The sequence below is a fragment of the Rhinoderma darwinii genome, chromosome 3, assembly GCF_050947455.1.
Source record: "Rhinoderma darwinii isolate aRhiDar2 chromosome 3, aRhiDar2.hap1, whole genome shotgun sequence".
Lineage (NCBI taxonomy): Eukaryota > Metazoa > Chordata > Amphibia > Anura > Rhinodermatidae > Rhinoderma > Rhinoderma darwinii.
Window position 1 is genome coordinate 253,835,329 of NC_134689.1, and position 25,835 is coordinate 253,861,163.

The 25,835-nt window shown below is 43.4% G+C and overlaps 1 protein-coding gene across 3 annotated transcripts in view; it reads right to left on the reverse strand.

The window, feature by feature from the left end:
- Positions 1–257: 257 nt before the first annotated feature.
- The window catches only part of PEAK1 (pseudopodium enriched atypical kinase 1), a 63,147-nt gene continuing 37,569 nt past the window's right edge, over positions 258–25,835 (reverse strand). For all 3 annotated transcript variants that reach the window (XM_075857767.1, XM_075857766.1, XM_075857765.1), the window contains exons 3-5: positions 4,818–5,023; positions 2,850–3,319; positions 258–2,403 (exon numbers count right to left, since the gene is read on the reverse strand). In XM_075857767.1, the coding sequence (XP_075713882.1) occupies positions 1,228–2,403; positions 2,850–3,319; positions 4,818–5,023 (1,852 nt within the window). In that variant the 3' untranslated portion in view covers positions 258–1,227. The remainder of the gene's footprint in view (positions 2,404–2,849; positions 3,320–4,817; positions 5,024–25,835) is intronic.

A 25,835-nucleotide genomic window follows, 5' to 3' on the forward strand; every position in this document is an offset into this window, starting at 1 on the left:
CTTCACTTGTGTGACTTGGAAGTGTATATGTGTCTACAGTACACATAGAAAATGTTGCTTTTTCACCAGAATTCTACTGTGCCATAATCCCACTGAATTTCATTTTGCTATGACAAAAAAAAAAAAACGTTGTGAAAAGCTAGACAAACAGAAATTACCAATGATTTATAGGCATTTTCTATAATAAATCATAAACGTTGTCAGGTTCACATGAACTTATTACCAAGCATTATCCCACAAGAGTGCGCATACACCAATACCAGTGCCATAAAACAGATTTATTAACACAGCAACAGTAGGAACATCAGCAGTAAAGATGGAAAAAGTACCACAACTAAAACAAAAAGGAAAGGAGGCATCGGAGCATGGGACACCAGTAGCAGATGACCACCTCTGCTCCCCTCGCCTCCTATAACAGAGGAATTACTGAGCTTTGGGGTTCTGTAAGGGTCACACCTGCCTACTCCCGATAAGATTAGAAACGTGAAGCGTCAAAGACACCTCTGTCTTCACATCGTGTATACTGTGTATAGTTCTATATATGAATTTTAACACTATGGGTGTGGTTCTTTAAGTATACTGCATGTGTAGTTGCATATAAATATAAATATGAATTTATGGTATTAAAAGCATTAAGAATAAAACATTTCATATTAATACTAATTCTGGTAATCTCTCCCCCCACAGTCTGGCAGATTGTGTGCGTATGTATAGTGTACCAGCAGTGCTGTGTGTGTGTGTGTGTGTGTGTGTGTGTGTGTGTGTGTCATGGCTTCAGTTTGTGTATTCCTCTCAGTGGGTTTGTAAGGATGGCCTACTTATTCCAGTCAGCGGTAAACCTGATCAATCTATCTATACCTGTATGCAATAGACTGTTTAAAACAAACTATTAAGGAAATGTAAATGGTAAAAAACAGCTTCTGGCGACATTAAAATGGTGTATAAAAAAGGGGCTGGCATTTCAAAACGTGTCAATAAAATGAAATATACTGGTTTGTAAATACGCTTATTACAATATCTATACTAAGTCCATTGATTTTGCGGCATGCAAGTCAGTGTATGTGAGAACCCACATGTGCATGTAATGTCTGCTTAGGTATCTGCCTGACTGTGCAGGAAGGAGTGGTATAACACTGGACGCTCAAGCTTCTTAAACGGAGCCTTCTGGGGTATTCCCAGCTATTGCACACAGACCATGTCCGAAAACTTAGAAGAGGACTATGACAGTCAGTTTTGTTCTAGTAGCCGCAGCGTCTGGGCCAGTCCCTGGGCTGTGCCAAATGCCAGGTACTGACAACACAACCAGTCCTCCAGAGTCACTCCACCCTCTTTCTCTAGAGCTCGCTCTGCTAGTCTTATTAGTAGCAAAGTCCTCTTCACTTCCAACCAGTTATACAGAGATCCTGATCCTTGCAAAACTTCTTCTCGAGGCCCCCAAATTAGGCAGCGTAGGGCAGCTTTGGCATGTCCCACCTGTAGCCGATCTGAGGGGCTATGCTGTAAGAGAAGCCCTGCCAGTCGCCCTAAGCCACGTGAATATGGAGAGCGGCGTGGAACAGCTGGTAAGTCACAGGGTCCATATTCTCTTTCCTTCAAACCACCATCAATGAAAGGGTTGGGTAAGTGCAACATTTCATAGATGAGGATCCCAGTCTGAAACTCATCACTCCTTCGGTACTGTGTTGCCCCAACAATCTCAGGAGCCATACGTGAAGGATCGCCTAGACCCTGTGGACGCCAAACACTTTGGCTCTTCAATTTAGCTTGGTTAAAATTTGTGAGTAGCAATCGGCCTGCACAGGTTGGGAATGCTCTCTGTTCAGAAGGACTGGTTTCCTTGGCGTGATCATTTGGCTCCTCTGTGGCAGACCTATGACAACTACAGCCAGACTCGCCAGGACGGCAGCTGGCAAGCAAAAGGTTGTCTAGACGAAGATCACAGTGAGTAATGCCTTGTGCCTTCAAATGCTCCAAAGCCCCACAGAGTTGAAGAAGTAGCAGACACACTTGTCGTTCATACAGCTCTGGTTCTCTACGATGCTGGATTTCAGCCTCCCGGACAAAATCTGCAAGTGTCTGTCTGGGGGGTTCTCGGGTAATAACTACCACTCTACTCCTCCGTTTGCCCAATGAGCCTTGATTATTAATAGAACTTGGATTTAGATTTTTGTTGGGTGTCGCTTTTCCTTTTTTGGGGACCTCTACATTTTCTCCTTCTTGTTCTTCATCTTGCTCCTCTTCTTCAGATACAGTAGGGTCCTCCCAGGGTAGTAAACGTGCAGGTACTTCAGCCAGAAATTGCCCACAGTCCTGCTGGATATTGAAATGTTCAGTGAGGCCCTGTCGTACAGCCAGACAGTGATAATATTCCCGCTGGGCTTGCTTAGATTTGCTGCGGCAAATCTGGAAATAAACAAAAGACATTATTAAATGAACAGTGTAAAGGCAGATTATTAATAAAAGATGTCTACTGACAATTACAATTGGGTTATAGAAAACAATTAAAAAAGACTTCGGGGAAATTATATCTTTGCACATAGTACTTGGCGACAGGAGCCAAGGGAATGCAAAGGAGTGACTGGGACCAACGGATGAAGCCAGATTTCGGACGTGAAGTATAGTCTATGTTCCCGTGCTTTTTAACACCTCCTCATTTCCTTACCACTACAAAGCATTCAAACGTATTCACAAACATCACAGAAGGATCAGCTTTCAATACTCAAAAAAAATAAAAAAAGTAAAAGCATATGTATATATTAAAAAAATATAAAATAAATAAAAATGCCTGCTATCTGTATTCTGAGTCAATTATAAAAAAAAAAATAAAAAAAAAAAATCTAAAAGATTACCTTTACAGCATAAAGATTTCTAGGGTCCCGTGCGTACGATGCCCGGTAATATACTGCATCTCCAGACTGGCAACATGGTGAGGGGCTTGTTAGCCTGAAGTCTGGCCAGCTTTCCAGTCCAAAGCTAATTGGCTCTCTTTGTCCTGCCATGAAGATGTCCTCACAACGAGCAAAGAAGCGACGCAGGGCTTCAACCTGTAATTCAGCAATCTTTCCTCCACTACTTTTGGGTCGCTCCATGGAGTCTCCCGACTCATTTCCACCAGTCTCCCAGTTGCGGTCTGTGTCATAAGTGGGGTTAGCCATGCTCAGCGACGTCCCAAGTGCTCTGTCTGGTGTGGACTGTCGAGGTGTCACATTCTTCTTTGGAAGAGGAGGCGGGGTTGGATGGGGTTCTCCTTCATTAGGTGGGCTTCCTCCATGGGTCAGACGAGGCTGTTTATATGGGATCATATTTGCCCGAGACGGACCTGTGGATATAGACAATTTACCAGATTTGGATTTTAGAATATAAACTACTACTTCTGTCTTGAGCTTGTGAGGAAGCTCCTGCTCTTTTATACAGAATTTCCTTTTACCCCTTAATATAGCAGACTCATTGGAAAATAATGCCAGGCACCTATACGGTATAACGCTCCTAAAATGTACAGCCATAACAATCAAAGTTTGAAGGTACTAACTCACGACACTGATGGAATTGCTTTGCATCCATTAATTTGTCTTATACAGAAAACTAGAGTCCAATGAAAAATAAAAGGAAAGGCCATTAGAGGTTTATCGCGGTTTCCACCAGATCTATATATGCACTTTTTCAGCAACTGGAAGTCATGGAACCCCCCAGACTTCCAATCCCCCATATTGTTTACAGTAGAGAGGTACAATATTACATATGTACATGCTAAAAATAAAGCGATGTCAAAAATAGATGTCTGGGGTTGGAATGACTGTAATAGGTAAATTCTTCTTACTAGTCGCCCTCAAGCCACCCTGTTCATGTTAAGAAAATGTGTTATATCTTATAGAATGTGGGTATTAAGAAGATTCCAGATATTTTTGCCATAAAATCATGTTAATAGTGAATTTTTCTCCACCTGAATGGAGTTTGCATGTTCTCCTCATGTTTGTGTGGGTTTCCATCGGTTGCTCCAGTTTTTTCGCACACAAAAAAAAAAAAAAAAAAAGATACTTGGATAGGTTAACTGGCTTTCTATGAAAATTTGCTCTACTGTATATAAATGTGTTTTAAACAGGGAAATTTGATTGTGATCCTCATTGCCGACAGGGACTGATGTGAGTGATGACAATTTCTGTACAGCGCTGTGTAATATGTTGGTGCTATGTAAGCAACTGGTGATAAATAAAAAAAATGCATATGTGACCGTTTTGAATTGACCTATGAAGCATTAGAAATGAAATATTGTTCATATGTATGTCAGGCAAATAGCTTAAAGACGTTATCCCGGATCCAGACATTTTTCAAAACCTACTGAAATCTATAAAAATAAGAAACTATTTTTAATTTACCTATAAGGGCTCATCCACACAGATCAGTTGTCTCTTGATAATTTTTTCACCTGAACGGATTACAGCTAAGAGAAAAAAATCAGCGCTGCACAGTTCATCCTCCCATCTGGACTGTCTGGCACGAGAAGCCGTTCGACATAAAAACGGATGCCTCCTGTGAGAAAACTACTCCCATTGGAAACATCATGTGCTGTATCCAATGGTTACATAACTATGAATGCAATGTTACTATGGCCTACAGTAATTTGACGTTGATGACATATTACTTATGGCCCTATTGGCGTAACGCCTCTGCTGCCTTCGGGAAGAAAGAGTCTGCCATTGGAAACTGGTGATTTGTTTTACATTCTATGGTATAACAAGTTCAATGTCTAGATCCAGGACAACCTTGGTAGAAGCAACATTGGTTGAAGGAACTAAATGCTTGAGAACTTTAGATCTCACCTAAGTTACTATAGGTGGCTCCCACCGGACTGAAGTCAGATGAGCAGTCCGAGGCAGCACCAGAGACAGGAGCGGGTTCCTCAAGTGTCTGAACCTCAGCAACAACAGGTGGTGGAGAATTGTCTGCCCGGTTCTGCTCATCGGGGGATGCGAGCACCCTAGGGTCAAGTGAAGGAGAGTCTTGTGCAGGCATATCATCAGGAGTGCTGTATTAAAAGATACAAAAAATGAAGTTAGCACCATAACCACTGTTCAGATCTCAAGCCATTTTCCATCAATTTGTTCATACTAAAAAGACACGTGCTCTCAAAGTAAAAAAACAGAAACAATCGTATTGAAGGAAAATACATGTAAATCTATGGCAAGCGCAAGTAAGTTAAAGTAAAACAGCAAAAATAAATCTGTAGGTTCAATAGAGCAGCAGAGACAGCAAAGTGAACTGGAAATACGAGAAAGTAGGTGAAAAACAGGTACAAGCTCACCATACTCTGCTACTGACACAGTTCCCCATTCTCTAACAGCAAGGACTTGAATTCATGGAGTGGAAAGTCGTGACAAGACTGTCCTGTGAGGTGACCTAACCTGTGTATTTACCTGTGAGGGAGTGTCACCAGAAACCCTTCCCCTAGGACAGCTCAGCATTGACACGCACTACTCCCCACCCCCCCTTTCCAACTCAATAAAAACTCAAAAAGGAAATATTCCCCCTCTGTTACCAAAACAGTAATAAAAAAACACCCTTTACAGTCTTACCTGCACATGGAAACAGTGGAGGGACAAAATACTGCTTGAAAAAAAGGTCTAGTTAAAAAAAAAAGAGGAATATCACAGCGAGGAGTGTAAGTCTAAGAGCAGAGATCCTACTAGTGAAAGTGCGGCACAAACAGACTGAAACCACACAGAGCAGCACGACAGGGAAGAGGAAGGAGATGGTAAAGAATAGGAAGTGTGATAAGTGTGAACAGTAAGACATGTACGCTGCTAAAATGCCTTATATCTGGACTTTCTGCTACCAACAGCCTTCTGGTGTGTAGTGCTTAGCTCGAGAGTGCTAGTTCTCGAAAATATCTGCACCAGCTATACCAATGGACGTTACTTTTAAATAAACACCGTCATCTACACAGGTTTTCTTTATGTCACACACATATATATATATATATATATATATATATATATATACACACACACACATACACACAATCACACTTTGGGGGGAGTTTAAGACTGGCGTTTCATACTTAATTGGAAACAAGCTGGAGTAAGACGCAACAAACTTAGTAAGAGGCGCAAGCAGGCGTAGATTTCCACCTTAATTTACCCCAGGTTCTGGCGTAAATGATAATAAGGGAGGATTTACACGAGCGTGTAATAAATCACGCGCGTCGTGCGGACCTATGTTAGTCTATGGGGCCGTGCAGGCAGTCCGTGATTTTCACGCAGCGTGTGTCCGCTGCGTGAAACGCACGACATGTTCTATATTTCTGCGCTGTTCGCGCATCACGCACCCATTGAAGTCTATGGGTGCGTGAAAATCATGCGCACCACACGGAAGCACTTCCGTGGGACGCTCGTGATTTGCGCAACAGCAGTAAGAAGTATGATTGAAAACAGAAAAGCACCATGTGCTTTTCTGTTTACAAACATACAGAGTGTCATAATGATGGCGGCTGCGCGAAAAGCACGCAGCCACGCATCATATGGTGATTACACATGGAGCTGTTAAGTGCCTTTTGCGCGTGCAAAACGCCATATTTTTTGCGCGCGCAAAACGCACACGCTCGTGTAAATCCGCCCTAAATGCTGCAGACGGCTGGTGGCTAAGCTCCACCCACTTTGTAAAGAAAATGTGCTGCCAGAAACGATACACAAGTCAATTTTTTGCGACTTTTGAGCCATTTGCAACTGAAAACTGGCATAGAAAAGTTGTTAAATTCCCCCGTGTTTTTTTTTTTTTGTAAGTGTGGGGCTTATCTTGTTTCCAATAGAAAAAGAAGGTATGAGAAAGTAGAAACAAACAGATTGCTATACACCATTCGTGTCAAGGGGCCTACAGAGTATGGTGTGGTTAAAAGAAAGGTGTCATGAATTTTATTTATTTTTATTTAATAAAATATTATAATTTACTTTATTTTTTCACATAAATGGTTAATTTTTTTTATTAACACTTTTTTACTTCACTGGGGGCTGCCATGTTTTCTCTCATCTGTGTATATGTCTCTTCACGACACATTCACCGATAGAATATTGCAGCTACAGGGCATAGGACATAATAAACGGGAGCCGTTCGTTACATCCTGCGCATCTGCGGTCTCACTCTGTACTGCGCATGCTGGTTTGTAGGGAGAAAGCCGGCGCCATTTTGGTGATGACCGGCCGCACTGCAGGCAAGGTGTGTGTGTGTATGCGGGGCTTGTGCGTGCGGGAGGGAGCTGCGGTTGCGTGTGTGTGTGTGGGGGTTGCTCGACGGGGCAGCGGTTCCTTCAAAACAGCTGATTGTCAGCTATGAAGGATCAGTGGGCGCCACTGATCATTCATAGCCGTTTATCAGCGGTTTTGAAGAATTAGCATTGGGCACCGCTGCGCCCTCGAGCACCTGCCCCACACAAACCCCCCCTAAGCATGCAACCACGCCACACACAAACCCCCACCACACACACAACCCTCTGTGCGGGAGTTGTGTGCAGGGTGCTTGTGGGGGGGGGGGGGGGGGAGTGGGTGCGTGTCCGTGGGGGGGGGGGGGGTTGTGTGCAGGGTGCTTGGAGTGATGGTTTGTGTGGGTGTGTTTGGGGGGGGGTGCATGCAGGGTGCTTGTGGGGACCTCTAGTATTTATTGTGGTGCAGGGAGAAGACAGAAGTCGCTGTAGGTGAGTATAAGTATTCATATTTTTCATATTGCTAAGTTTATTTTTTGGGTTTTGTAGGTTCTGCTGGACCTATAGGACTACATCGTAGATTCGGTGGACTACTGCGATGATAGACTTTTTTTTTTTTAAAGAGGCTCTGTCACCACATTATAAGTGCCCTATCACCTACATAAGGAGATGGGCGCTATAATGTAGGTGACAGCAGTGCTTTTTATTTAGAAAAACAATCTATTTTTACCACTTTATGAGCGATTTTAGCTTTATGCTAATGAGTTTCTCACTTTTTGACCAAGTGGGCGTTGTACAGAGGAGTGTATAACGCTGACCAATCAGCGTCATACACTTCTCTCCATTCATTTACACTGCACTAGCGATATAGCTATATCGCTATGTGCAGCCACATAAACACACTATAACATTACTGCAGTCTCCTGACTATGAATATACATCACCTCCAGCCAGGACGTGATGTGTATTCAGAATCCTGACACTTCTGAATCTTTTCTGTAATATTTACAGCAATGCAAGCGTAATCTCGCGAGATTACGATGTAACCTGTCATTTCAAATGAGATTACGTTTGCCTTGCTGTAATCTCACAGAAAAGATTCAGAAGTGTCAGGATTCTGAATAAACATCACGTCCTGGCTGGTAGTAATGTATATTCATTGTCAGGACACTGCAGTAATGTTATAGTGTGTTTATGTGGCTGCACATAGCGATATAACTATATCGCTATTGCTATATAAATGAACGGAGATGAGTGTATGACACCGATTGGTCAGCCTCATACACTCCTCTGTACAACGCCCACTTGGTCTAAAGTAAAAACACGCCCACTTGGGCATTAAGAAACTAGCATAAAGCTAAAAATCGCTCATAAAGTGGTAAAAATAGATAGTTTTTCTAAATAAAAAGCACTGCTGTGACCTACATTATAGCGCCCATCTCCTTATGTAGGTGATAGGGCACTTATAATGTGGTGACCGTCTCTTTAAATAAAATGGTTAACGAGGGTTTTATGGGGGACTTTTTATTTCAATAAATATATTTTCTTATGTCTGTGTTTTTTTAATACTTTGGATCGTAGATCCACAAAAGCCACCGGTGTGCGGTCCGTGTTTCACAGATCCGTGATTCGCGGCCGTATGACAATCAACGAATGTGTGCATGAGGCCTTAGTTCTCATGCACACGACCGTTGCTCGTCGTACGGCCGCTAAAGACAGATCTGTGGAACACGAACCGCACACGGATGACTTCCGTGTGCGGTCCGTGGACCAAATGAATTAAATGGCCGAGACTGTTCCGCAAAAAACGGACAGTAGTATTCTATTTTTTTTTTTTTTTTTAGTACAGTGTTCTATTTTTGTCGGAATGGCCACACGGTTCCGTTAAAACAATGGAAGCGTGCATGGCCCCATAGAACTGAATGGGTCAGCGTGCTATCCGTTAAAAAAACGGATAGCACATGAAGAAAATAACTGATGTGGGCCTGAGGCCTAAGTAATATGAAAATTAAAATATTTATACTCACCTACAGCATTGTAAAGTAGGGGCCAATGAAAAATAATTCCCTTAGGGCATGTTCACACGGCACAAAGTAAATTTACGTGTGAACGTGTCAAATAAACTAGTGTTTCTTGTGAAGTGGTTTTTAAACTACAGGGATTTGAACACATTTTTCGCAGGTTTTCTTTTGTGTGTTTTGTGTGCGCTTTTTGAACGTATTTGGGCACGTAGTTAGGACTCCCACTGACTCTGGGAACATTTGGTGCATTTTATGAACCAAAGAATTGATCCAACGCGTCTTTTTTACGCAACGGCTTTTTAAAAACGCTTGCGTAAAAATAGAGCGTAGTATGTACTAAGGGCTCGCTTTCCCATTGATGTAGATGGGAAGATTAATCAAGAGTTTGACGCTTTTTTCGTGTTTTTTTATGCATTTTGTGTGCGATTTTTGCATGTTTGTTGGTGCATAATTAGAACTCCCACTAACTATGGGAACATTTGGAACGTTTTATGTGCCAAAGAATTGACCCGACACTTCTTTATTTACACAAAACTCGTTTTTAAAAATGCTTGCGTAAAAAAGCGCGTTGTATGCACTAACGGTGTGCTTTCCCTTTTATTTAAATGAAAAGAATAATCAAGCGTTTTTGGAAAGTTTTTCAGCCCGTAAAATGCACCAAAAAAGCGCCATATACACGCTGTGTGAACGGATCAACTGAAAATTCATTCACAACAGGGTCTCCCACTTCACTTTCATCAATCTTAGGACTTGTCCACACGTAGCGGAATTGATGCGTATTTTCCATCCGGAATTGTGCATCCACACGCTGTGTAGGAATTCCGAACAGAAATTCACATGCGGTGCGTATATTTTGGACCTCAGCATGTCAATTCCTGCTGCGGAAAGTGGACTGAATTGCTGCGTTTTTCAGACGAGATGTCACCATCTCCCAGCATTGTGAAAAACACAGCAAAATCCACACCATTCTCTGCAGTAAAAAACGCAGGAAATTGCGTTTTTTCCGCAGCGTAATGTCTGCTACTTTCAACTGAATTGCTGCAGAAATCTTCTGCAGCAATTCCGTTATGTGCCTTTTGGTGTGTCCTATAGCTTCTGCCAGCTACCATTTCTACAATCTCTTCTAAACTGGAGCTGGACAACTCTTAGCAATTTGAAGACACCTTTTCCCGGCTAGTAGCCAAAAATAGGGAGGGGGAGCCAGTCTCCCTTCCACATTTACAGCAGCTGTATGTCAGGCTGCTTTGCCGGATTCACCTTGCTGTAATTCTTGGAAGTGCTCCCTCTGATGGCCAACATAGGAAAACATGTCAAATTATTATTTCATTTTTAATACTTCCCACCTTGTGGAAGAAAAAAAAATACAATAAAAATCAGTAACTTACTTTAAAAAAAATCATTTTTAATTCACGACACATTCCCTTTAACTAGGTTTTTACGCTTTAACCTCCATACGGAGATGTGGACTTGGCTGCTACAATCCGAAGAGCGCTGCACCCAGAATAGTCCTTGTTGGCAATGGGCGACGTGGACAGGCGTGGTACAAAGACAGCATAATAAATGCAAGTTCAGAGCTGAAGCGTAGGTAAGGGAAGGCGGCAAAAGTTGACTCACGGTAATCAGAGCCAGAGATCAGTCCAGGCAGCAGACGGTCATAACAGTGAACAGGAAAGTGGTAAGGGCAGACAAGGATGGTCAAGTCCAGCATAATCAATAACAGAGTGTCCAAATAGATAATACGGGAATGACTACTAGCAAGCTGGAGTATGAACATAATTGCAATGTGGGAGGTACCCTTTCATACCTAGGAAAGCTGGGTAGAATTTGGCGTGTTCTGGGCCTTTAAGAGAAGGGTAAGCGAATGCCCTAGAAGCCATGAGCAGAGCGGAGGAAAGACACTGCAGCAGCTGGGAGCCAGAATACGCTGTGGACTGGTGTCGGCAGGAAAGGGCGACGGACATTACAATTCGTTTTGTATGTTATAGTTATTACAAGGCCTTGTTCACACAGGTCAGTCTGATGCATTTTCTTTAGCCAAATCCAGGTGTAGAACAGAGATGTCAAAAGGGAGTTGTATCCCTCCGATGCAGAGAACAGCAACTATGTTCTTTCTTCCCTGATTATAGATATTGGTGCAGAACTTGGAAGATACATGTGAATGCCTCTAGAGGCTGCTTACATGTATCTGCCATGTTTGATAGAGAATAGAAATGCAGAGTGAAGGAACAGGCACTGTGGAAGTCAGAATGTGTGACCTAATATCTAAAAGAGAGTTACATAGAGTGTAGACAAAGGAAGAGAAACTCATATGGTCACCCTAACCCCTTGGCGCCATGCATTTAGGGTAAGTTCACACGTAGCATAGCGTAAATACTGCGACCACGACCAGTGACCACGGCATTTAAGCAGTTTAACAGAGGAATAAGGCTCCCTCTGTCACCACATCGGCAGCCCCGCAATGTAATCTTGGGGTGCAGATTGGTTTACATGGCTGTTGGGGGCCCCTAGGTCTGCTGCCTTCTTTGTACTACTATTTAAGCTCTGCTGGGGGCAGGGCCTAATAGGATGCCTGTACATTTGTAAAAAATGTAAAAAAAAAAAAAATTAAATGTTAAAAAAATATTTAATTAAAAGTTTTTTACGAATTACAAAATGCTTTATGCTACATTCACATGACATCACATGGCCGTTTTCAGAACAATTAAGTTCTATGGGTGTAATCACACAGCCGTTTTTTAAACGGCCTGTGAATATTAGCCGTAAAAAATTATGCCCGATTTCTGGCCAATTTCACGGCCCGACGGAACTCAATGGATCCGTTTTTCAGGAATCAATCCTTGTGACGGCCGGTAATAACTGATCCTGGCCGAGGACTCCCTGGACACAGCACTTTGGGAGCTGAGCCCGGGGAAGCCCTTGACGCCACTGTCCATATATGGACAGTGACTTCTGGGGCTTCCTCTAGAAGCAGAGTCCCAAGCCAGAGCATCACAAGATCTCTGGCCGGGGACTCCTGTCTTTGGAAAGCACTTGATGTCACAGGCTATATACGGACAGTGACGTCAGGGGCTACTCCTGGACCGGAATGTTCGGCCAGAGCGTTGCCAACGCTCTGGCAGGAGATTCCGATCTTAGATAGCGCCACTGTAGCTCCCTCTAGGAATGGAATCCCCATCTAGAGCTTGCCGATGCTATGGACGGGGATTCCGTTCCAGGAGAAGCCCCTGGCGTCACTATTCATATATGGACAGTGACATCAGGGGCTATTTCTGGAGCGGAAACCCCGGCCAGAGTGATGCCGACGCTCAGGCCGGGGATTCCGCTCTTAGATGGAAAACTTGACGTCACGGTCCAAATGTGAGGGGCTCCCTCTAGGCGCAGAATGAATCCCCGTGTAGAGCGTCGGCAACGCTCTGGCTAGGGATTCAGCTTCTAGAGGGAGCTACAGTGGTGCTATCTACGGGGGGGGGGGGGTGTTTGGCACTATGTCACTTCATATGTGGGCACTGTGACACTATATACAGTGGGCACTGTGGAACTATGTGGGCATTGGCGCTGTCTATGTGGGCACTATCTACAGGGACATAGCGGCATTATCTACAGGGGCACCGTTGTGTTTTCAGGGGGTTGGGACAGAAAAAACCCTGAAAAATTAAATCCATTTTTTTTAATGGCCATGAAAAACTGATGGCACACGGTTGACAAACTGCCATTAAAAATGGACAGACGGACTGGAAATGGATGAAAATTTGGAGACACACTGATGCAAAACGGCCATGAAAAACTGACAGTTGGTATCACCAGTATAATTGCGGAAGTTATCCCAAATGGTGAAAAATTGCTGTCTTTTGTAATTATCTCACCTCCAAATATGAAAGAAAAAAAGTGATTGAAAAGTCAAGTGTACCACAAAATGGTACCAATGTTAACCCCTTAAAGACCGGCGTATAGTGTTTCTACGTCGGTCGTTAGGGGTAGTTCTTCTGAAGCGCCACCTTTTCACGTTGGCGCTTCAGAAGAAGTTTTCCTTCATCGGGCGGGGTGCTTCTGAAGCCCGGGCTGTTGCTAACAGCCTCTGGCATCAGGGCATCGATCGGAGACCACTAGCAGTGGTCTCTGATCATATTTAACCCCTCAGATGCGACTCTCAATAGCGACCGCCGCATCTGAGTGGTTTTAGAGGGAGGGGGCTCCCCCTCTCACCCCACTGGCATCCTGCAATGCAATAGCGGGGTGCCGATTGTTTCTACGGCAGCCTGGGGGCCTTACAAAGACCCCCAGGTCTGCCTTTAGAAAATGCTTGTCAGACAGGTCTCAAACATGCGGCCCGCATGTGGCCACTAAAGCGGCAATCTGCGGCCCGCTGACAGCGGGCCGAAGGAGAAACAACGCACACACCCCCTGTAGATAGTGCCACGCCACACACCCCACCCCGTGGACAGCGCTACACCCCCTTTATATAGATAGCTTATTGGGGCTCGTTCGAGGAGTGGAATCCCCAGCCAGAGCGCTCTGGTCGGGGATCTTGCTAATAGATGAGGCCTCGGACATAACTGTCCATATATGGACATTTACGTCAGTGGCTCCTCCTGGACTGGAATGCTCGGCAAGCGCATTGCCGAGGCACTAGTCGGGAATTCCGCTGATAGACGAAGGCCTCTCCCGGTCTGTAGTGTCCATGGCCGCAGGACGTCGGGTTTACTCCCCTCCCGACGCCCGCAGCCATGGATCTGTGTGCGCTGGCCCCCATCTCCTTCCTAGGAGACGCCAGCGCTCACTTCCGCTCTGGTCCGCTGTGTCCTGTAGGGTGCGCGCACAAGCTCTTAAGAGCCAGCGCGCGCACATGAAAATAATCATCATCGTCATCAACTCACATGATTTCCTGGACTATAAGAAGGTCCCTACCCTTCTGATCCTTGAATGAGCATTGTTAGTATATCCCAAGTCTGTCTTGCAAATGGTCCCTTAGTGTTTTCCCGTTCCAGTTGTTACCTGTGCCCTGTTACCCGTATCCTGTATCCCGTGCTGTGTTCTCGTATCTGAGCCTCTTAGCTTTGGAGTCGTATCCTACTGCACCTGCTGTCGTTTGCCACGTCCTGTGTCTTCTGCCAAGTCCAGTGTCTTCTGCCACGTCTTGTAGTGTCCGCCACATCTGGCACAAACTGCTGCACCTACCTCCATCTGTGCTGAAGCCACAGCCACTGTCTGGACTAGTTCAGGTACCCATGTGCTACGAACTGCTATAGACTTTTGTATAGACTGACTAGGCCAGCTGCCTCTCCGCTATGGCGCAGCGGCCTAGTGGGTCCACATACCCTGTGACCGTTACACTGTCCATATATGCAGTGATGTCAGGGGCTCCTCCAGAGAGGAATCCCCGGCCAAAGTGCCGGCAACGCTTTGGCTGGGGATTCCACACCTAGAGGAAGCCCCCAAGAAGTGACCCCATTTTGGAAACTACACCCTGCAAGCCTATTAGGTCCCGTCTGTGGGCGGGGCCTAATAGGCTATCGTACATGATAGACCAGGAGGCCATTATTAGGCCTCCGGTTGCCTTAGCAGCGATCGGATTCGTAACGATAACATCGTGTTGAAGCCGATCGCTACAAACCACTAAGATGCCGCGATCGCGGCATCTGAGGGGTTAATGGCAAGGATCGTAGCTAGCTCCGTTCCCTGCCGTTACAGCACCGTGTCAGCTGTAACATACAGCTGACACCAACGGCTGATGTCGCAAGCTCGGCTTCTGAGCCTGCACCATCTTGAAACTGTGGCCGGGCGCCTTTTAGGCCCCGCCTCTGGGCTAGAACTAGCAGGCTTCCGTTCTAGGCAGACAGGAGGCCATTGTTAGACTTCCGGTCATCCGGAGCAGTCATCGGAAACCCGCAATTTCATTGCAGGGTTCCGATCGGCTTGTAAACACCTAAGATGCAGCGCTCGGTTTTGAGGGCTGCATCTAAGGGGTTAATCGGCCGGATCGGAGGCTAGCTCTGGTCCTGGCCTTGAAGCAGTGATAGCGTTAAGATATCACTGCTTTAAAACGGTGTCTGCTGACACAGTACCGTTAATGATGTGACGGAATAGTCTGTCAGTTTGCGTTAACAGGACAACTCCTGTGACTGACTATTACGTCACATAGCGGGAAGGGGTTAATACCACACAGTAAACTGCGTCAATTGAAGACACAAAAAGGTGGCAAAATTTCCGTTTATTTTTCCTATTACTCCACCAAAAAATTGAATAAAAGTTAATCAATAAATTATAAGTACCACAAAGTGGTGCTATTAAAAAAAGACAGTCCTTATACAGGAATCTTTACAGAAAATGAAAAAAGTTATAGCTCCTTGAACACGACAATGAAAAAACAAACAATTGCTTGGTCATTAAGGTTTAACATACTTTCGGTATAAAGGGGTTAATTACAGCTCCCAAAAAAAAAAAACATACTAATTTAAAAAATAAAAAAAAAGCGGGGGCAATTTAATTAACAACTTTTTTGGAGTCAAAAAAAGAAACTAATTTTGGTGCACTATATACACAGTGGAGTGACATTATTATGACCACCTCCTACTTTTGACGTCGGCAGCGTGTAGCCCATGAAGAAAGTGATGCGTCGTGGGCTGGCTTGGTGGGTATATAAGGCTATGTTCACACGGCAGCGTCCGTTACGGCTGAAATTACGGGGCTGTTTTCAGGAGAAAACAGCTCCGTAATTTCTGCCGTCATGGCATGTTGAGGCGCTTTTTCGCTGCGTCAATTACGGACGTAAATGGAGCTGTTTTTCCATGGAGTCAATAGAAAACGGCTCCATTTAACGTCTGAAGTGACAGGCACTTCTTTGACGCGGGCGTCTATTTGACAGCGGGGCGTAAAAAAAAATGACCGTCGGAACAGAACATCGTAAGACCCATTCAAATGAATGGGCAGATGTTTGCCGACGCTATCGAGCCGCATTTTCGGACGTAAATCGAGGCGGAAAACGCCCGAATTACGTCCATAAATAAGCCGTGTGAACATACCCTAAGGTGTGCGATAGGCTGGCTGAACACATATCACACGTTGTTGCCATGGGTAAAAGGGGCAATTTATCAGAGTTGCAAAAAAGGGATGATTACTGGCTTTCAAGCCAAGGGTGGCAGAATTTCTTAAACAGCGTAGTTTGTGAACGGTTTGTGTGCTGCAGTGGTGAAAGTGTATCGTGAGCGGACAATGGCACCATTGGCAATAACTGATGTGGAAACTGCGGGGCACCACGAGCCATTGATTTAAGAGGTGAATGTCCACTACGAAGGTGTGCGAGGGCCGAACGAGATGCTACAGTGGAGCAGCTCACCGTGAAAATCAACCAGGGGGCTACCAAACGTGTGTCTAATACAACAGTTCAGTGAACCCTGTTGCCGTGTCAGGCGAGAAACAAACAACCTGACACGATTGCTGGAAGAACACAAGCTGGTGGCGGCAGCATTATGGTCTGGAGAATTTTTTCATGGCATTCCCTGGGCCCACTTATCCATGTGGAAGGCACTCTGAACCGATTTGGTTATGAATCAATAGTTTCAGATCACGTCCACCCATACATGCGGTTTGTCTTCCCTGGGGCAGATGGGATCTTCCAACAAGACGATGCGACATGTTACACGGCTAGAAATGTCTGACAGTGGTGGGAAGAGCACGACTAAGACTTCCAAGTATTTCCCTGGCCCCCTAATTCGCCAGACTTGAACCCAATTGAGCATCTGTGGGACCACCACGATTGTCTTGTTCGCTCTATGGATCCTCCCCCACACACCCTCTAGCAAATGTGGGATGTACAGCAGTCACCATGGCTCCAGATACCTGAGACAACCTACCAACACCTTATTGAGTCACTCCCAGCTGTCTAGCTGCTGTCCGTGCTGCACATGGCAGTTACTGGATATTAGCTGCTGGTCATTATAATGTGACTCGACTGTGTCTGCCATATTTGTAGGAATTTGTTCAACTTTTCTCTCCTATTTCCAATGTGGAGAGAAAAGTGGGTAGGGTTAACCAGGAGGAGGGCACCAACGGACCACCAGATTTATTATTAATTGTCTTAATAAATCTTCCACAGTATTTTTATTGTGCAAATGTAGTAAAACAACAACATCAATTTGGTGTCGCCATAATCGTACTGACCTGCTACAAAAGTTAGCATGTCATTTATACCGCACGGTGAACGCTGTAAAAACAAAAACGCTTTCCTGTCACTCACTGGTGTCAGCAAGACAATATAAGCTCAAGGCCAGAAGAAACCCAGAGATTTCATAAACAGGGTAAATTAGGTAAGAATTTTAGAGATGTATTCAAAGTGGGGTTTTCAGATTCAGGTCAAGTTCTCCTATATCCCCTGGTCTATAACTGACGAGGGGCAGGTTTGTGTTTAAAGAGGCTCTGTCACCACATTATAAGTGACCTATATTGTACATGATGTGATCGGCGCTGTAATGTAGATTACAGTAGTGTTTTTTTATTTAGAGAAACAATCATTTTTGACGGAGTTATGACCTATTTTAGCTTTATGCCAATGAGTTTCTTAATGGACAACTGGGCGTGTTTTACTTTTTGAGCAAGTGGGCGTTGTGGAGAGAAGTGTATTACGTTGACCAATCAGCGTCATACACTTCTCCCCATTCATTTACACAGCACATAGCGATATAGCAATATCGCTATGTGCAGCCACATAAACACACTATAACGTTACTCAAGTGTCCTGACAGTGAATATACATTACCTCCAGCCAGGACGTGAGGTCTATTCACAATCCTGACACTTCTGTAGCGTCTGTCTGATATTTACAGCAAGGCAAGCGTAATCTCATTTTAAATGACAGGTTACATCGTAATCTCGCGAGATTGTGTGATATTTACAGCAAGGCAAGCGTAATCTCGCGAGATTACGATGTAACCTGTCATTTAAAATGATATTACGCTTGCCTTGCTGTATAAATGGGGTGACAGAGCCTCTTTAAGAACTTTATCAGACTACAGATAGATTATTGCATTCCCCAAAGTCAAGTTATGTATCATTATTTGGCTACATAGGATTAGGTTCCTGGTGACACATTAGAACTTACTCACCTAAAAAAAAAGTAGAAAGTGAAGGTAGTGGAACCCTACACCTAAATATTTTGTTATTATTCTCCACCACTTTCACTAAAGCCATTCAATTGTTTCATTATTTACAGTCCCTGAAGTTTACTTAACCCCTTAGTGACCACCAATACACCTTTTCACGTGAGTCACTAATGGGCTTTAGGCTAGGCTGACGCCTTTTCACGTCAGCCTAGTCTAAGTCCTGCACGGGTCTCCCGTGCAGGCAGGAGCCGGGGCTCTGCTGTCTGATGACAGCTGAGCTCCTGCTCCAACGCCTGCGATCGAAGTTTACTTCGATCGCGGCCGTTTAACCCGTTAAATGCCGCCGTCAATAGCGACCGCGGCATTTAACTTTGTTTACAAAGGGAGTGCGCTCCCTCTGTCACCCATCGGCGGCCCGCGAATGCAATCGCGGGTCTCCGATGGGGTGTCATGGCAGCCGGGGGCTTGATAAAAGCCCCCAGGTCTGCCCTGGACATATGCCTGTTAGGACGCGCCGGAGGCACGTCCTAACAGATTGCCTGTCAGATTTACACTGACAGGCAATAATGCTCTGGTATACGAAGTATACCAAAGCATTATAGCAGCGATCGGAACATCGCACAGTAAAGTCCCCTAGTGGGACTAATAAAATAAGTCATCAAAGTGAAATAAAGATTATTAATAAAAAGTACAGTAAAAAAATTAATAAAATCATTTTTTTCCATAATTAGTAAAAGTGTAAAAAAAAAAAAAGTACACATATGTGGTACACATATGTGGTATCGCCGCGACCGTAATGACTCCATTAATAAAAGTTAATATGTCATTTAAAACGCAAGGTGAACACCGTAAAAAAAAAAAAAAAAAAAAACCATGGCGAAATTGCAATTTTTTTCCATTGCCCCCCAAAAAAGTCATAATAAAAATGAATCAATAAGTCCCATGCACCCCAAAACAGTACCATTCAAAACTACGTCTTGTCCCGCAGAAAACAAGCCCAAAAAATCACTACATTGATGGAAAAATAAAAAAATTACGGCTCTTGCAAAGCGATGATGCAAAAACAACTAATTTTAGTTCAAAAGTGTTTTTATTGTGCAAAAGTCGTAAAACATAAAAAAAAAAACTCTACATATGTGGTATCGCCGTAATCGTACCGACCCATAGAATAAAGGTAACATGTTAATTACGTCGCATAGTGAACGGCGTCAATTTAAAAACGCATAGAACAATGGCGGAATTTCCGGTTTTTGTTATAATCCCCCCCAAAAAGGTTAATAAAAGTTAATATAAAAATTATATGTACCCAAAAATGGTGTCATTAAAAAGCACAACTAATCCCGCAAAAAACAAGTCCTCATACAGCTATGTAGACGAAAAAATAAAAACGTTATAGCTCTTTGAATGAGACTATAGAAAAACGAATAAAATAGCTTGGTCATTAGGGCCTAAAATGGGCTGGTCACTAAGGGGTTAATATCTAACACAATTTTAGATAAAACTATAATCTTCTAGGGTGAATCTTCTGCCTCAAGCTATTGCTTAATTTAGCAGCCTATGTAATAAGATGGTTTGGAAACCATTTCAATTTGTTTTGTCCAGAAGGAAGTGTGCACTGGAAGTGAAGGACTAATGGAGGTTTTTTTTACGTTATATTAGTGGTTTGTTTTTTTTTGGTTATCAAATTTAGTGATTTTCTTAAATTACATTTTTACAGAGGTTTTACATTTAAAAATCATGGTAACATAAGCCTTAAAAGAAAAATTTTTAAAAAAAACACAATTTGAAGGACATAACCAGCACGTACTAGGATAGAAAAATGTATTACATTTATTTTATAAATAATTTAAAAAAGGTACCAATTTCCCTGGTTAATACCCAACATAAATCACTACAAATGACAATACTTTATAAAAAGAAAACCCTAAATTGACCTGGCCAGGTGGAGGACAAAAAAATGTAATATACCCCTAAAGAACAGAGCAGAGAAAAGGAGCTAGTCTGATAAGACAAATGGATTATTAAAATAAAATAGACCCAACAAATACAGTACATACACATCTAGCACAATTCCCTCTCTGTCATAGCTGCGACAAATCAAACACCAGTCAGGCGTGTAGGCAACAAAATTATCTAATAAATGTCCGTTCCAGTAGTCTGTGATGTCATGCCATATACAGAGGGGTAGTATCCATCTCTCTTCTCTTCATACAGGTATATAATCCATTCCATTCCTGAATTAACTATATCTCTGCTGTACCTGCATTAACACTCAGCAACTCATAGACAGTCTACAGTCCTCATTGTCCCCTATCTCTTCCCTCTCTTGTCCCAATCTGGCTGCCAAACTTTACAATAGCACTCTCAAAAATGAATTCGATGAAGCAGCCCCCCCTACACTCCAAACCACCCGACAAAGACAACGACAACCCTGGCACACGCCTCAATCCAGCTTTCTTCAGCGGTGCTTGAGATGTGCCGAACGACTGTGGAGAAAATCGCATTTGGCTGCAGACTTCCTCCATTACAAATTTATGCTCACAACTTACAACTCTGCCCTTCACCGAGCCAAACAAGTCTATTTCACCTCTCTCATCTCCACACTATCTAATAATCCAAAACGCCTCTTTAATACTTTTCACTCCCTCCTTAGTCCTAAAGTGCAGATGCCAATCACAGATCTCAGTGCTGAAGACCTGGCCACTTATTTTAAAGTTAAAATTGACAACATCCGGCATGATATTATCTCCCAGTCCCCTAGTAACATCGATCCCCTTCCCTCCCGCACTCCCTCTTCTTCACTTTCAGCATTTGCCCCAATAACAGAAGAAGACTCCAGGCTCCTCTCTTCTTCTCTTCCTACCACCTGCCCTAGTGATCCTATCCCCTCACACCTCCTCCTGTCCGTCACTAGTCACCTGACTAAAATATTTAACCTCTCTCTTTCCTCTAGTATCTTTCCCTCCTCTTTTAAACATGCCATTATAAACCCATTACTGAAAAAAACAAGTCTTGACCCATGCAGCGTTGCTAACTACCGACCAGTCTCTAATCTCCCCTTCATCTCCAAACTCTTGGTCTACTCTCGCCTTATTCGCTATCTCTCTGCCATCTCCATTCTAGACCCCTTGCAATCTGGTTTCCGCACTCTACACTCCACAGAAACTGCCCTTACTAAAGTCTCAAATTATCTCTTGGCGGCTAAATCGGACGGTAAATTCTCTCTCCGGATTCTTCTGGATCTCTCGGCAGCCTTTGACACTGTAGACCACCAACTCCCACTTAACATGCTCCACTCTATTGGCCTCAAGGACGCTGCTCTCTCTTGGTTTTCCTCTTATATCTCTGACCGCTCGTTCAGTGTGTCATTTGCTGGTTCTACTTCTTCTCCTTATCCACTTGCTATCAGGGTTCCTCAGGGATCAGTCCTAGGTCCACTCTTTTCTCTACACAGCCCCTATTGGACAAACCATCAGCAGATTTGGCTTCCAGTACCATCTCTACGATGAGGTCATGGGAAGAGGTATATAATTGGGTGTCATCACCTCTGCTCTAATACAAAACACCAGTGATTGTCTGTCCGCTGTCTCTAACATCATGTCCTCTCTCTATCTGATACTGAATCTTTCTAAAACTGAGCTCCTTGTGTTCCCACCATCTACTAACCTCCCTAAACCTGATGTCTTTATCTCTGTGTGTGGCACTATCATAACTCCTAAGGAGCATGCCCACTTTCTCAGGGTTATTTTTGACTCAGATCTTTCCTTTACTCCTCACATTCAATTACTTTCACGCTCCTGTCACCTTTACCTTAAAACCCATCTCCAGAATAAGCCCTTTTCTTACTGTGGAAACAGCCAAAACTCTCCTTGTTGCTCTGATTCACTCTCATCTTGACTACTGTAACTCATTACTAGTCGGTCTTCCCCTCACTAAACTCTCCCCTCTCCAATCTATCCTCAATGCAGAAGCCAGGCTCATCTTTATGACCAACCGCTACACCAACACCTCTACTCTGTGCCAGTCACTGCACTGGTTGCCCATCCCCTTCAGAATAAAATTCAAACTTATTACTCTCACCCACAAAGCTCTCCACAGTGCTGCACCTCCTTACATCTCCTCCCTCATCTCTGTCCACCACCCTACTCGGGCTCTATGTTCTGCCAATGACCTTAGATTAAAATCCTCCATAATTCGAACCTCCCACTCCAGTCTCCAAGATTTTTCTCGTGCTGCACCAGTCCTCTGGAATGTGCTACCCCAGATAATCAGATTAATTCCCAATATTCAGAGTTTTAAACGTGCCCTGAAAACACATCTATTTAGACAGGCCTAAAACATACCCTAATCTGCCTCCTTTCCCTGGCCCCCTTCAGAATAAGATTCCCTCACACTCCTTCTCTTCATGTCCATCATACACAGATACTGGCTGGTGACCGGCTCATGCAGCTTTATGTGTACCACCCCATGTGTATAAAAGATGGCTGGACCATTGTACAGAACAAACACGGTTACACTTTGTGTCTCCCTTATTTCCTCATAGATTGTAAGCTCTTGCGAGCAGGGTCCTCACTCCTCTGGTTTGAATTGTAAATTAACTTTGTCACTATGTAATGTCTGATATTGTTTGTTTCATGTTCCCTCTAAATTGTAAAGTGCTGCGTAATATGTTGGCGCTATATATAGATTATTATTATACTCATCTGTGAGTGTACAATGGCGTTTTCAATTGATCCAACAGGCATGGATCCAAGATCCAAAAGGAATATATGTATTTGTCAAAGAAATCCCTTGGTAGCATTAATGTAAATAATCCAGAGGTAATAGACTGTCAGGAGACCCAGGTATCATTCAGGTATATATCCCTGAATCAAATTGGGTTGTTCCTGTGCCAAAACAGGCCTTTGGTAAGTTTCTTATGAACCAAAAGGTACCAACATAATAGTGCAGCATACAGTATGGATAGCCACCCCTCTGGTGAACTACATACCAAGCAGGTACATGCACCAGGGTCAAAAGCAGGGTTTTCATTCTCCCGGGTGCCACAGCCGGCTTCTGGCCGGAATCCTTTCCTGATCCGGGGTTATTTCAAACTGTGTGATACCGCTTGGCGTATTCACCAGCCAACATGGCGTGGGGTCACTGTATACCACCACAGACAGCCTTTGGTTGTAACAGACTTTGTATTTTGGATCGCATGACATACCCCATATTTAATACAACATTAAATCTCCATTATGTGTATATACAGCTAAAATAATCTTTGGGTAATCTTTAGGAATCTTTGTTAAGATGGAGGCATGTCCTACTGCCCTCCATAATTTCCCATCTATGAGATAGCTGTTTTTTAAATGGGTATACAGATGAACACCTCTAGGGCCCTCATTGGTGACGACCTTACCCGGTATCACTTGGGGTGATTCTGGGAATGCTCTCCATCAAGAAGGGCCAATCCCCTATTACATCCTTGTACCTGAGAATACTGGACTTAAGTGATTTTTGAGGTAGCTAGTATTTTTATCCCATTTTCATATTTCATTGCTAGACAACATCCCAATGAGTTCTTTACCGCTGATGGCGACCTGACTCCTTGGGATTGGCTCTCTATCCTCTTTAGATTATTTTGGTTACAATCTGAAGGATCCTCGATTATAACCTACTTACAATCCTCCTTGTGATTGCTGATATATTTATATCACTTTACCTATACCCACATCTTTTTTTTGGTTTTTTTCTTATTGCCTGCCGCTGATGGTGGGGACCCGATTTTAGACTGCCCATTTGGGCAATGTCTCTGACTGGCTCCCTGCCATCAGTGGCCTATTTGTTATTTATTTATAGAAATCTTTTTTTATACATTCTTTATTTTTCTCCTTAGGCACCTATCTAGAATTTCTGTTGAAATTCAGTACCACTATCGGAAATTTTTGGTAATTGTACTATTGCAAAGTACCTAGTTATAATTAATAACCTTATACCGGTTTTCTTTTTTATGACATAAATATAACGTTATGATATGAAGTGAGATAATTTAAGTATTAAACATAACATAATCTGTATTAAAACTATTTATAGAATAATGGTGATCTTTAACCGATTCCAGATCGCTGGCTGTGTATTTACGGCCAGCGGTCAGGGTCCTTAAAACCTTTAGCTTGCTGCCTGAGCAGCTGAATGTTGGGTCTCCGGCAGCGTTAGTGGCAGACTGCTGCTGGATCTTACTAGACCCAGCACAGCCCTATTAGTGACAATAGTCACTATGAGAGGGCTTATTTCCCCTGTAACTGGGGCTGCTGTGCGGCCCCAGTTACAGTAGAAAATCATGGGGTAAAAGAACAAAAAAAAAAAAAAAAAAAAAAAGAATAAAGTCCCCCAAAGGTCTTTTCTGACCTTTGAGGGACAGACCATAGTAATAAAAAACTAAAAACTAAAATAAAGTGCAAAAAATGTAATAAATACACATAAAATACCCACCCCAAAAAAAACGTCGTCCCTCGCCAATCATTGTCGTAACGCTAGCCCTGAGCCAATTACCCCAAAATAGACATGTAATGTATTACAAATTTACGCCAGACAATGACAATCACAAATATAAGGTCTATTTTAGGATAAAACTATGTTATTACCAGAAAAAAATAGCTAAAAAGTAAAAAAGCTTATTTACTATTATTTACAAACTTTAAGCCTAAAAATTCTAAAATAGCAAAAATGATGTGTATAAAAATGATAAAAAAAATAAACCTGCATTGTCGCTAGCCCAAGAAATAAAAAAAGTTATAGCCGTTTAACTAACGAGTGCTAAAAAGGGCTAAATGGTGTCTGGTCCTGAAGGATCAAAACAGCCCGGTCCTGAACCGGTTAAAATATACTCTGTATTAAGATGTGCTTTAAGTATTTTTTCTAAACGGAAGGCACTGTACCTTTAATATTTATACTATATAAAGAACAGACATCGTTATGATTTCGTCGGCTTTGAGGAAGTCCCGAACGGGACAAAATGTGTCAGCCACTCAGACTTATTTCCTTTTACACGGCTCGTGAGTGACGTCATCACGCCGTGCATGACCCGCGTGACCCCACGCCATGTTGGCTTGTGAATGCTCCAAGCAGTATCATGCGGTTAGAAATTCCCCGGACCAGGAGAGGATCCCGGCCACAGACGGCTGTGGCACCCAAGGGAACGAAAACCCTTTTGGCTTTGGTGCATGTACCTGGTTGGTATGTAGTTCACCAGAGGGGTGGTTATCCATACTGTATGCTGCACTATGAGGTTGGTACCTTTTGGTCCATAAGAAACTTACCAAAGGCCTGTTTTGGCACAGGAACAACCCAATTTGATTCAGGGATATATACCTGAATGATACCTGGGTCTCCTGACAGTCTATATTACCTCTGGAAAATTTACATTAATGCTACCAAGGGATTTCTTTGACAAATACATACATTACTTTGGGATCTTGGATTCATGCCTGTTGGATCAATTGAAAACTCAATTGAACACACAGATGCGTATACTACCTCTCTGTATAT